Raw genomic sequence first — 12,952 nt, 5'->3', positions numbered from 1 at the left:
ATCGCTGGTATTGGCTGTTATGCTGTTGGCTGTAAGATTTATTTTGGGAATGTTAGTGCAAATATTTTGGGTTAAAAGTGTTTGATGTGAGTTCAAATATATTTATGTTATGGAATGTGTGCTTTGTAGATATTGGTTTGCTTCTGTTGGAATTTCTCTGAGTATCAAAAATACGAAACCAAAGAAGGTGCCTCATTTTGGAGAGGGCGTATTTATCAAAAAGAAAAATTAAGCATAAACATTTAGTGACCACTGGAATAAAGGCCATCAAATGTAACAAATTTAATAGAATATTTGACATGTTCTATTAAATTTATTATAATGGATGGCTTGTTATTCCAATAAATTTTAGTGTTCTAGCCGTTCCCCTTCCTTCCTTTATCTACCCTTATGTCCTCCCTTTTATTTTCTTTACTGTACTTCACCAAAGTCTAATGTTTAACATGCTCTGTACCCATGTCTTGCAGTTGGTCTCATATTTTGAAGTTTTCAGATCTGAATTATGTGTGTACCTCATTTTCCCTGTGAATGTTGAATGTCACACCCTCCTCGTTCATGTGTCAGTCTTCCAAGCACAGGAAAACTGTAAATTGTGATGCTCCTCTTTATGTTATTTTTCATCTCGGTCTCTGCTCCTCTCATAGAGTAAGGGGCCCAAGTTTAACTCGGGTATAAAACAAGTACATCTTAGCCAGTATAGTGACAGGCTACCTGCTTGATGGCTGGGGTTTGATTCCTGGCAAGGGGAAGAGATTTTTCTCCTCTCAACAGCATCCAAACCAGCTTTGGGGTCCACCCAGGCTGCTGTTCAATGTATACTGGGGACTCTTTTTCCTGGGTGTAAAGTGACTGGAACATAAATCTGACCACTCACTTCCATCTAGTGCCAAGGTTAAGGATGGTGGCGGTGTATCTCCATTCTCCACATATATCTACATCGCATAGAGCTTAATTAATTAAGCAGAGGGACATTTTTTTACTTATTTTTTAATGCAATTTGCTCATCCAAATAGATATTATCAATATTTACTGAAGTGTTATCAGTTAGTGTTTGTATCCTTCCTGGCTTTGGGTTGCGTGTGCTCTTGAAAATGATAGGGAAACAGTGCTGAGATTTTTGGCAGAGATTTAACTGTGTTGTGGTAGCATAAACTGTACCTGTAATGGAGGACATGCCACTTCAGATTCCAGAAGGCTGAGGCCTGGGAGCATAGCCATTATATCTGGTATGGAAGAAATGCCATTATCATGTGTATATTAAGTTGATTGTAATCATAGGTTTCTTTTTGGCAGTTGTGTATACTCTAAACTTGTCAATCAGCTCATCCAGAAGAATTTCAATTTTAATATATGATATAATCATTGCCATTTCTTCTCTCCTGATATATCCATATGCTCCATTTCAGTAGTTGTTTTGCATGAACAAGTAAAGATAATATTCAGATGATGTTTGAGGCAGTGGATCTGTAATAGCCAGTTTCTTGTGCATGTACTGTGTTCATTACTGCCGGAGAAACTTAATTTTTTAAAAACTAATTAGAATTATATTGTTGCAAAATTAGTAATGGAACCAAAGACGTTTTCTTTCTGTGAAGCATAAAGGCTAATTCTTATGTAGACTGTGTGACTGGCTAAACAAGTGGAGTTGTCAGAGAGGCAAGTGGAACGCTGGTTATGTCTCAGACGTTCACAGGATAAACCTTCAACATTAACAAAGTTTTGTGAGACATGGTGAGTTTCTGCATGTCATGTTTCTATAGGTATTAACTGTAGATGATTTTTTCGACTGTTGTAGTATATGTGACAAGATTTATTTTTAATTTTCCAGGTGGCAATGCTTATACTATACATGCTCATTCTCATCTGCTTATGGGATAAGCCATGGTTATTGGCATTAACCATAGTTGGTATGGTTATACTCACCAGGTATGTTACCTGTAGCCATTAAGCTGAAAGAGTTGATTGTTGTTTTTAGAATCTGTGTAATGTTCATAAAAGTTTGTTGAAATTTCAGACACACAGTAGCTTTGCAACTCAGAATGAGATGGGTATGTTGCTTATGTAAGAGGTGATGGAGTGGAGTCCTTATTAAATTGTAAAACATTATTTTGTAGTAACATTCAGCAAATTTGCAGTATGGGTGATTTTCTCACATTACAAAATTCAGCATTTGATTCTGTTTGATGCTTATGGTATTGTCATTCTGCTTGATACATGTGGGTGTGAAGCTTGGACATGCTATGTGGGGAGAACAGCGATTGATGGAATTTGAGAAATGCCAGAGAGACTATTTTTATCCAAGAGAAGTCAATTAAGAAGGGAGTATAAGTACTTAATGAGGAGTATAATATTTTATAATCTTCTTGTACTATTTTTAAGTTGATTAAAACGAGGTTGGTCGTCCTTTTTACTCTCATCCCAGTTGGCACTGTTACAGGTATTACAAAGCAATGTTTCCATCTTTTTCAAGACCATCTTAGTGTACTCGTTCTCAGGGTTGAAATTAAAAAGAAAAAATAAATGGGAACTTGTAAGAACTTGTTATGTGTGATTTTACAGTAGTGGTATATATAAAGCTGTGTAACGTTTTCTTGACCTTGGCACTAGTTGGAGGTGAGTGGTCAGGTTCATGCCCCTGTAGCCATTAGATAGGTGGCCAGGTGGGCCCCAGAACTGGTCTGTGTGATGTGGAGAAGAGAGAACTCATGAGGCCACCCCTGTCATCCAGTCCATAGCCAGTCTCCACACCGACTACGTTATCCTGGCTTAAGTTGGAGTCTTAGTATATGTCAGTATTATCTATTAATATTTTAACATGAAGTAAAAGTATAAAATGAAACTTGATACTCTGATGGCCTTTGTAGCCACATTTAAAGAGGTTTTATCGCAGTTTTGTTATATTACATTTCAAATGTATGTCACAGAACACGGTATGTTTGTGTTTGGTGCAGTGTATTCAAACAGCCTATGTGGTTTCTGATTATGTAATATTTAACAGGTACGTGATAAGTGCTAAGTTTAATGAAGAATTGTATTAAAATGATATGTGGTACAGTACTTACAGAGGTATAAAGCTTTTAAATGCTAGATACAAGGAAATACAGAATTTTGAAAGCACTGAGTATAGCACTAGGACTTCGTCCAAAGAAAGCGTAAAGAAGTCATATTGTGACATACTCACTTTTGTGATTCTCATGATTAGAAATAAGGAGTTATGAATTGGATATTTAGTATCATAGACTCCAGTGAATTCACACCTTTCTGGATTCTTAACATGAAATACATGCCATTGGTGCTATATTTGTTGTAGTATCATGAAAAAATCTGCACAAAGATCATGTTTATTATTCATTTATTCAGCTCACTTGGTCATTGTTAGGTCTCTTGTTGTAAAATATAAGAAGGCCCACATGGTTAATATTTTTGTGTTATATTGGTATCTAAATATTTTAATGCTTGAAATACCTTTTGTGTTTAAACTAGAGCATCACTTCTGACTGCTGGTGGTATTACATGATCTCACTGGCTGTATCACAAATCTTTGATATAAAGCGAAAAGATTTCTGGCAGATGTTTATACATCACATAGCTACCATATGCCTTATGGGATTCTCATGGATGTGCAACCTCCATCGCATTGGAACACTGATGCTTCTCACTCATGAATGTTCTGATATTTCTGTTAATCTGCCAATATGTCACTGTATAACTGTATCTGCAATCTGTTTAATGAACATTTTCTCTATGCTGACATAGGTAATGGGACATGTTTCTTAGCAACCAGTAATTCACAAAATTTCCCCTGGAGTACATGAGTTTGGATGTATGAATTTTTCAAAGGGGCCTGAAGTGTCCATTCAGCTGCTAAGAAAACGGCTAGCAGAGTAACTGAAATTGTGCAGTAGTAATACAGGGAGAGCATTTCTTTGCTAGATAGCTATGCTTTCATTAAATTTACATTGAACTAGGTTGTAGGGTTTAAAATAGCATGCTGTTGTTTGATGGTCAGCAAAGCTAAACTGTAAAACTTGAAGTATATATTCCTCATATTGCTCAGCTCAGGGATCTTGTAAAAGCATGAAAGCATTTTGATACTGGTCTAAGTGGTCCTGGATTTCAGTACCAGCATTTTGCAGTGAGTTATTGTTCAAAGTATTTAAAGTATCTGGCAAGCAAGGTATCATTATGGTAATTTATTTTCATATATCACCTAAATTCACCCCAATGAATCATACATTCTCATCTGTGTGCAGGATATATTTATAAATCTCTGAATTTCAATAAATTGTTGATCATGTGAGAGCATATATAAGAGGTAGAGCATACTGGAAGGACTGAGACACTATAAATTAATGTTACAATACATGCTCTCTCATACAGCAATAGCAAAGAGTAATAGGTTTCTTTCAGCGTGGATGGCTGGCCTCAATTCACTTTGTAACATTTCAGAATATGTTGCATCTGTCAGTGTAATTCCACATTCCCAGTATTGTTGGATAGGACTTTGAGAGGTTCAGAACATTGTCAGCAGTAACTTCCTAGGTGATGGCTAAGTCGGGAATTATTTGGCGGCAGGGGTGGACAAGTACATAGGGCGTTCCGTAAATAATGCCTCCTATTTTTTGTGTTAATATGTAACGTCTGAGATGGGTGTTGGTGGTGTTGTAGTAAAGGTTGAACCTTCCCGCCAATCTACTGTTAGTTTGGTTGTCGTGCGACAGATAGCGACAGCAGAGCAGTCTACCAAAATGGTGTCTGACATAGAAGTGCATATGAAACAGAGATGTGTTATTGAATTTCTCACTGCCGAACAAATTGTACCCACTGACATTCATCGACACTTGCTAAAGGTGTACGGAGATGATACAATGGATGTCAGCACAGTGAGGTGGTGGGTAGTGCATTTCAAAAGCGGCGAAAGTGAAGTGCACGACAAACCACGCCCTGGGCGTCCCTGCTCAGCTGCCACTCCTCACAATGAACAGCGCCTCATCCGTACAGATCAGCAGATAACGACCAGGGACTGTCAATTCTGAATGCTACAAGATGATGCTGACTAAGCTGAAAGCCCGCATTTCCCGAGTCAGGCCAAAGAAGCAGACAACCTTTCGCTTGCAACACAATAATGCTATACCCCATACCAGTGTGGCAACCACCATGCACATTGCAAAGTTTGGCTGGACTGTCCTACAACATCTACTTTATAGCCCCGGTTTAGCACCTTCAGACTTCCATCTCTTTGGGCCTATGAAAGATGGACTACGTGGGCAACATTTTCCAGACAATGATGCTGTCATTGCAGCTGTAAGAAAGTGGCTAGCCTCTGCTGGCGCAGACTTTTACAGGCGCGGCATACAGGCTCTTGTTAATCGCTGGCAAAAGTGCATAACAAATGGTGGTGATTATGTGGAAAAATAACTGTAAGTAGCTGAAATCCTGCTCTATTTAACTGCATTATTAAGCTTTCTGTAGCTGTTGTAGTTTTTTTTTTTTTTTTTAAGAATTGGAGGCATTATATACGGAATGCTCCTCGTACTTGTACTTCGTACTCTGATGTGTGATTTGTGGTTCTTGATGGTATATGGAAGTATCATTACCAGTGATGTGATGAAAAAGATTTGTTGCCTTCATCATGGTACCACTCCAGCAGACAAGAACACAATTTTTATGATAAATGGATGGAATTAACTTTGTATCAGCAAAGAACATAGTGTAAATTTTGATGCGTACTGCAAAATTATTCTGCATTTTAAATTCGTTTCTGTTTGTAACACTTGACATATTTTAGCAGTCCCTGGGGCCATAAAACAGATGGAAGTAATAAAATCATTTGGTTCTCTGCTTGAAAATCTTACATCTTTGTTACACTCTTCAGATTTTCGAATCTTTCGACTAAATGACTGAAGAATGAAAGCAAGCAAGGCTATTCAAGAAATGGCTAGAGGGTCCCTTCTTCAGTGCTAAGACCTTCCGTTATAACTGCAAGAGATTATTGCCCTTTCTATGCGCGTGAACAGACAACTGCATCATGGCTGAGATACAGAGAGCGATCTGTTTTCTGTGCGTTGGTAGTGAAATCGAATACTGTAGTTTCATTTCAGCGTATATATACATCAAGCAGATAACAAAACAGGTATGTACATAGAATTTTACTATATAATTTTAACACATTAATCTGCAGAAGCTGCAATAAAAGTACAGGAACGTGGATGCTTTTGAACACAAATCATAAGTATACTCTTTTTGTTATTCACTTAGGTATCATTTTAATTCCTAGATTAGGGTTTTACTGAAATCGGTCTGCTAATTAGTACATTTAATCTGAAGATGAGATCTGTAATATGTGGATATGCTCTCATGCTCCGTATGCACATTCGTGGCAAAGAGGCTTCGTATGTGTTGCACCAGTTTGTGAGTTTATTTCGAAACATGTTGTGTTGTTTAGACTCATTGCTTCATAAAGGCGCTTATCACGCGTGTGGTGTGCTGTCATTGGCAGGAGGTGGATTTGCGGATTCCGCTGAAGGCAGACCAACTGCGTTGACATAGCTCCCTGTTTTACATCTGTCACTCTGAGAGCTTTCTCAGAATTTGCGTGGCACTGACTAATGTAAACATGATCAGATAAATACATTCTCGGAATTATATGATATATATTTATTGTGTGCTTCTTCAAACATTAAACTAATGCAAACGTACATAAAAATTCAGTTCCTACACTATAGAAAACATACTGTGTCTTCACAGTGTCGGCTAACCTGACAGAAATTTGTCGTGGTTTGCCTCAGTCCCAGCAATTTCTAGGATAGCACCAGACTCTGACACAGTCCCTTTCGCCGGTGTCTGAGCTATCGCCGGCGTCTGCGTTTCCGATTTTCCCGTAATTTTCGTTTGCTATGTCCCCTTCGCGGGTTTCTATGCCATGACCGTGGTCCCTCGCTGCCATTGGGTGTGTTGTGGCCATCGACTTTCGATGTTCCCTTGCCGTCGGCTGTCCCTGGGTTGTCACACTCGTCGTTGACTGTGCTGTCGCCATCGCTGGTCAGTGGGCTTTCGCTGTCGTTTTTGCCTAGGCTGTGGTCCTCGGCTATCCCTGGGCCGTCACCCTCGCCATTGCATGGTCCCTCTCCGACGACTGTCTCTGGGCTGTTGTCGTCGGCTGTCGCTGGACTGTCGTTCTCGGCGGTCATTGGGCTTTCGCTTTCGGCGTTCTCTGGGCAGTCACACTCGCCCTTGGCCATGTTCTCTCCTTCGTCCGTTGCTGCTATGTCCCACTCTTTGCTTGATGCACATTCACCGTTCTCAGTAGCTGAACTGTCAACATCGACGTTGGGTGTGTTGTCGCCGTCAGTGGTGGCTGGGCTCTCGCCCTCGCCGTTGGGTGTGTTGTCGCCGTCAGTGGTGGCTGGGCTCTCGCCCTCGCCGTTGGGTGTGTTGTCGCCGTCAGTGGTGGCTGGGCTCTCGCCCTTGCAGTTGGGTGTGTTGTCGCCGTCAGTGGTGGCTGGGCTCTCGCCCTTGCAGTTGGGTGTGTTGTCGCCGTCAGTGGTGGCTGGGCTCTCGCCCTTGCAGTTGGGTGTGTTGTCGCCGTCAGTGGTGGCTGGGCTCTCGCCCTTGCAGTTGGGTGTGTTGTCGCCGTCAGTGGTGGCTGGGCTCTCGCCCTTGCAGTTGGGTGTGTTGTCGCCGTCAGTGGTGGCTGGGCTCTCGCCCTTGCAGTTGGGTGTGTTGTCGCCGTCAGTGGTGGCTGGGCTCTCGCCCTTGCAGTTGGGTGTGTTGTCGCCGTCAGTGGTGGCTGGGCTCTCGCCCTTGCAGTTGGGTGTGTTGTCGCCGTCAGTGGTGGCTGGGCTCTCGCCCTTGCAGTTGGGTGTGTTGTCGCCGTCAGTGGTGGCTGGGCTCTCGCCCTTGCAGTTGGGTGTGTTGTCGCCGTCAGTGGTGGCTGGGCTCTCGCCCTTGCAGTTGGGTGTGTTGTCGCCGTCAGTGGTGGCTGGGCTCTCGCCCTTGCAGTTGGGTGTGTTGTCGCCGTCAGTGGTGGCTGGGCTCTCGCCCTTGCAGTTGGGTGTGTTGTCGCCGTCAGTGGTGGCTGGGCTCTCGCCCTTGCAGTTGGGTGTGTTGTCGCCGTCAGTGGTGGCTGGGCTCTCGCCCTTGCAGTTGGGTGTGTTGTCGCCGTCAGTGGTGGCTGGGCTCTCGCCCTTGCAGTTGGGTGTGTTGTCGCCGTCAGTGGTGGCTGGGCTCTCGCCCTTGCAGTTGGGTGTGTTGTCGCCGTCAGTGGTGGCTGGGCTCTCGCCCTTGCAGTTGGGTGTGTTGTCGCCGTCAGTGGTGGCTGGGCTCTCGCCCTTGCAGTTGGGTGTGTTGTCGCCGTCAGTGGTGGCTGGGCTCTCGCCCTTGCAGTTGGGTGTGTTGTCGCCGTCAGTGGTGGCTGGGCTCTCGCCCTTGCAGTTGGGTGTGTTGTCGCCGTCAGTGGTGGCTGGGCTCTCGCCCTTGCAGTTGGGTGTGTTGTCGCCGTCAGTGGTGGCTGGGCTCTCGCCCTTGCAGTTGGGTGTGTTGTCGCCGTCAGTGGTGGCTGGGCTCTCGCCCTTGCAGTTGGGTGTGTTGTCGCCGTCAGTGGTGGCTGGGCTCTCGCCCTTGCAGTTGGGTGTGTTGTCGCCGTCAGTGGTGGCTGGGCTCTCGCCCTTGCAGTTGGGTGTGTTGTCGCCGTCAGTGGTGGCTGGGCTCTCGCCCTTGCAGTTGGGTGTGTTGTCGCCGTCAGTGGTGGCTGGGCTCTCGCCCTTGCAGTTGGGTGTGTTGTCGCCGTCAGTGGTGGCTGGGCTCTCGCCCTTGCAGTTGGGTGTGTTGTCGCCGTCAGTGGTGGCTGGGCTCTCGCCCTTGCAGTTGGGTGTGTTGTCGCCGTCAGTGGTGGCTGGGCTCTCGCCCTTGCAGTTGGGTGTGTTGTCGCCGTCAGTGGTGGCTGGGCTCTCGCCCTTGCAGTTGGGTGTGTTGTCGCCGTCAGTGGTGGCTGGGCTCTCGCCCTTGCAGTTGGGTGTGTTGTCGCCGTCAGTGGTGGCTGGGCTCTCGCCCTTGCAGTTGGGTGTGTTGTCGCCGTCAGTGGTGGCTGGGCTCTCGCCCTTGCAGTTGGGTGTGTTGTCGCCGTCAGTGGTGGCTGGGCTCTCGCCCTTGCAGTTGGGTGTGTTGTCGCCGTCAGTGGTGGCTGGGCTCTCGCCCTTGCAGTTGGGTGTGTTGTCGCCGTCAGTGGTGGCTGGGATCTCGCCCTTGCAGTTGGGTGTGTTGTCGCCGTCACTGGTGGCTGGGCTCTCGCCCTTGCAGTTGGGTGTGTTGTCGCCGTCACTGGTGGCTTGGCTCTCGCCCGTGCAGTTGGGTGTGTTGTCACCGTCAGTGGTGGCTGGGCTCTCGCCCTTGCAGTTGGGTGTGTTGTGGCCACCGCCGGTCGCTGAGCTGTTAGGGTCTATTTCGCTGTTTCGAGTCACCTGGAAACAAATATCAAAGTGGGTTCAGGAACGGGTAGCTAAGAGGCTCGTTAGCTGTTTCAGTTGCATGGTTCAAGAATAGTTGGTGGCATCAAAGAATTAATATTCGTTGTGAGTTTTTTTTTCGGTGTGAATAACTAAACACAGCAAACTGCTTCACATACGCAATGTATAATGAAGTATAAGATCTTATGCTAGGAAACGGCTTGTTGAACACTGCCTAAACACCGGAATGATAAGCTGAAACGAATATAACCCATTTCTAGACAACTGATAGTTAAGACAAATCCCGCGTCAAAGAACCATCTTGGAGGGATCAAAGCGTTGCCACGAATTAACACAAGACTCCGACACAACGGATTCATGAAACACAGTGATTGAGCCCTTGAACATGGTGACTTTTAGGATAACCGCGTAGTATTTATAAAAGTCAGTGATTCCATGGGACAGATTTCGTTCAAGGAATTCAGAAAATCATTCATAAGAAAATTCAGACGGCAATTCTATAGTTGAAGATAAGTTTCGTTACCAAGCAACGACGACTATGCAAACGTTGAATACTTTATTTTATGTGTTGTATTTCCAGTGATCTATAATGTTATAATTGCCGGTCTAAGGCATGTACTGTCTTCGCTCGATTGGAAACCGGGGTCGTAGGTTCGAATTCCACTCAGGGCATGGATGTTTAGTTTGTGTGTGTGCGTTTTTCTGTGTTTGTGTACAGGTAGAGGCCTTGCGACGAGCTGATCACCCGGCCAAGGAGTCCTACCGAATGTGTAAGATGTAGAAAAACCGAAGTGAACGGAGAAGTTCATGGAGTGGGGCTATAGTGCCAAGGAAAAGTTAGTGTTATACTTATTTGTAGTTACTTCTTGTGAGTGTTCAATAATTCTATTCATCTTATCCAGAATCCATTCTTTTTATTCACACCAATCAGGAATATGTGACCGTACGTATTTGTTGTTGTTGTTGTTGTTGTTGTTGTTGTTGTGTGTCCCCGTGCCAAGATGGAACGGTGTTCTATTCACGAGTACATAAGAATCCGCCATTAGCAATTATTCTCAGATAAATAAAACCCACAAGCTCACACAGTAATTATGAATGCTAATATTACCATGCGATATGCAGTATATCGCGGTAATCGGGAAGGTCTCTCGCGTTCAAGCCTTACACTGGTATGATGACTTCAAGGTGTGCTACAAGACTGTTATCTTATCAAATTCGTATTAGATGTAATAATTTGTTTTTCTTTTGTTTCTAATTATTTCATGAATTTCATATAATGTTGTGGCGTATTGACTGGTCGCAATGGCTCTACGATGACTCTAAAACAGCGGCATTTGCTTGGTAACAGGCTATTTATACACGCACGCAACAACAGAAAAGCTAAGTTTTCTTAATTGTCAGAAGCGGGATGTTACATAAGGACTCTGACAGAAGGAATTCACTTAAAGGAATTGTGGTCCTGATCGGCGGTAAGCCGCCGGCGTTAATTTCACTTTGACTTTGAATTTGCTCTCATAAATTATGGTCATGAGTCCCATGGGACTCGAAGCCAAGGTTCATTGTGCTGTTGAGGGCCAGCAACAATTTAACAGGCAGCTAAGTTCAGTTGTGAGACAGTGGCCAGTCTGGAATGACGTGAGCACGGAAGCTGAAAACTCTCCACTGTTAGAAGCCATTATCTGGAAACGATTAGTTTAGGCATTACGATTTGGAATACAGATAGCGTGGATTCTAGTGATGTGTAAATTTTGGAGATTAGCGATGGCGCTACAATTAAGTGAAAACGTTACCTCTAGACTACGGAGGCCGCTCAGTCAGCAAGACTTTTATTTTATTTTCAGTATGAACATGTCTGAAATTTGCTTACCTTCTCGCGTACCCATCTTCTGATCCTCTCGAAGCAGCCGCCGGTGGACCAGTCTCGGGAGTGTTTCGTGCCTTCTCCCGTCTCTTCTGGGTTACTCAGGGCATAAAAGTCATCTTCGTTATCGAAATCATTCTGGAAGGCACAAAGAATTTTATCCAGCTATAATTTATATTTTAGTCTGGAAGGCTGCTTGTGAATTCTATAAAATTCTTACTCCCCAAATTTGCAAGGAACACATTTTTCAGTCAACATGATAACCTGCCGTTTTAATTTCTGTATGAACATTCTGAAATCTGCTTACTGTGAGGCACAAGCATCTTCGGACCCAACCAAAGCAGCCGCTGCTTGTCGAGTCTCGGGAAAATGTAGCACTCTCTCGTATTTCGTCATAGGGAAAGTCATTGTAACCTTCCGTTTCGGCGGGAAAATAAGGATGGATTCTCCCCGCCCCACTCTCCATATCGAAACCAGGAAGAGGTATGTTGCCAGCCATTTCTTGGTTCAAGTTGTTCTGTATTAGCTATCTGAAATCAGGACATTAATTCGTTGAAATCTAATAACTAAAAAAGAATACCCGTATATGTGGGTGTGTGTTTTAACATTCTGCTTTAAAAAGCAACTAACAAAGTGTGACGTGTATGAGTGACCATAGACGCGGTTAGGATTTGTGAATAGATCTATTGAACATCTGCAGGTCGTAACTAAAAATAACTAGGAATAATATTATCACTGATTTCCACAATTCACAAGTAACTACATGCTAAGTTTTCCTAGTTTGCTTTTTCACTTCCATTTCATTTAATGACATACCATAAATCCATTACAAGGTCATAGAACCCGGGATAAAGACAATAGTCCATTGTAACAGTACAATATATGATATAAACAAGTATGATTCATTATGAATTAGGAATAAAAGATATAGTGTAAATATAAAATTTACAAGTCACTTTTCAATGCCTGATAATTTAATATGTAGTTCCACAAAAAATTTGAACGAAGATATTAAAAGTACATTATCATTCAACTTATCTATTGATCACATAAGGACAGAATTTTCGGGGTATCAGAAAATAAAATTAACATTAAAAATTTTCCAATAAATACCCAAAAAAACGTGATAATATAGCAATATAAATAAAATAAATAAATTTCAATTAATGATACATACATATATATATATTCAGATGTAATCAAATATTGAGTTATTTTATACCATTATTTAAAAATTAATCTATATTATAAAATGAATATAAATGAAGAAACTGTAATTATTTATTCTGTATTATTAACTGTATTATTTATTGCTTTGGAGACTAGAAAACGTTAATTCCAGGATACTGTGAACCCTTCTGAAATATATAAATTTAGATTTGATAAGAGAAGAAGACGATGAGCTTTTTCCAAGAATTTATGTTATCGAGTTTTTATGCCCACTAATTTTACCTCATTTGACCTTAATAAATACTTATTTTCATATTCAAAAATAAATTTGTTAGTAAAATTATGTTTGTATAAAATATGCAGCTAGCAGGCCTGGTCCAAATTTAAGGAATCAATGATTAAGATAATCCACTTATTCATTAAACTAAATACTACATTAAATTTCTTTCCAGAAGTG

At 42.6% G+C, this 12,952-nt stretch overlaps 1 protein-coding gene across 1 annotated transcript; it reads right to left on the bottom strand.

The window, feature by feature from the left end:
- Positions 1-6,319: 6,319 nt before the first annotated feature.
- Positions 6,320-12,409, bottom strand: LOC111873438 (S-antigen protein-like). The gene is made up of 3 exons (XM_023868162.2): positions 11,633-12,409; positions 11,332-11,463; positions 6,320-9,458 (listed from the first exon to the last, which is right to left on the bottom strand). Exons 1-3 carry the CDS (start codon positions 11,822-11,824, stop codon positions 6,849-6,851), a joined length of 2,934 nt encoding a protein of 977 aa, XP_023723930.1. The 5' UTR covers positions 11,825-12,409; the 3' UTR covers positions 6,320-6,848.
- Between the last annotated feature and the right edge of the window lie 543 nt (positions 12,410-12,952).

This window comes from Cryptotermes secundus, unplaced genomic scaffold, assembly GCF_002891405.2.
Source record: "Cryptotermes secundus unplaced genomic scaffold, Csec_1.0 scaffold333, whole genome shotgun sequence".
In the NCBI taxonomy this organism is placed as follows: domain Eukaryota; kingdom Metazoa; phylum Arthropoda; class Insecta; order Blattodea; family Kalotermitidae; genus Cryptotermes; species Cryptotermes secundus.
The sequence above is the reverse complement of the archived record's forward strand: the minus strand, read 5'-3'. Positions and strand labels throughout refer to the sequence as shown.

What these genes read in the sequence shown, in the direction of transcription:
- LOC111873438 (XM_023868162.2), bottom strand. Translation starts at nt 11,824, where the DNA reads ATGGCTGGCAACATACCTCTTCCTGGTTTCGATATGGAGAGTGGGGCG. An exon ending in GAAGATGCTTGTGCCTCACA is followed by an intron (nt 11,464 to 11,632) that starts GTAAGCAGATTT and finishes TGTGCCTTCCAG; the next exon opens with AATGATTTCGATAACGAAGA. An exon ending in GAAGATGGGTACGCGAGAAG is followed by an intron (nt 9,459 to 11,331) that starts GTAAGCAAATTT and finishes ATTTGTTTCCAG; the next exon opens with GTGACTCGAAACAGCGAAAT.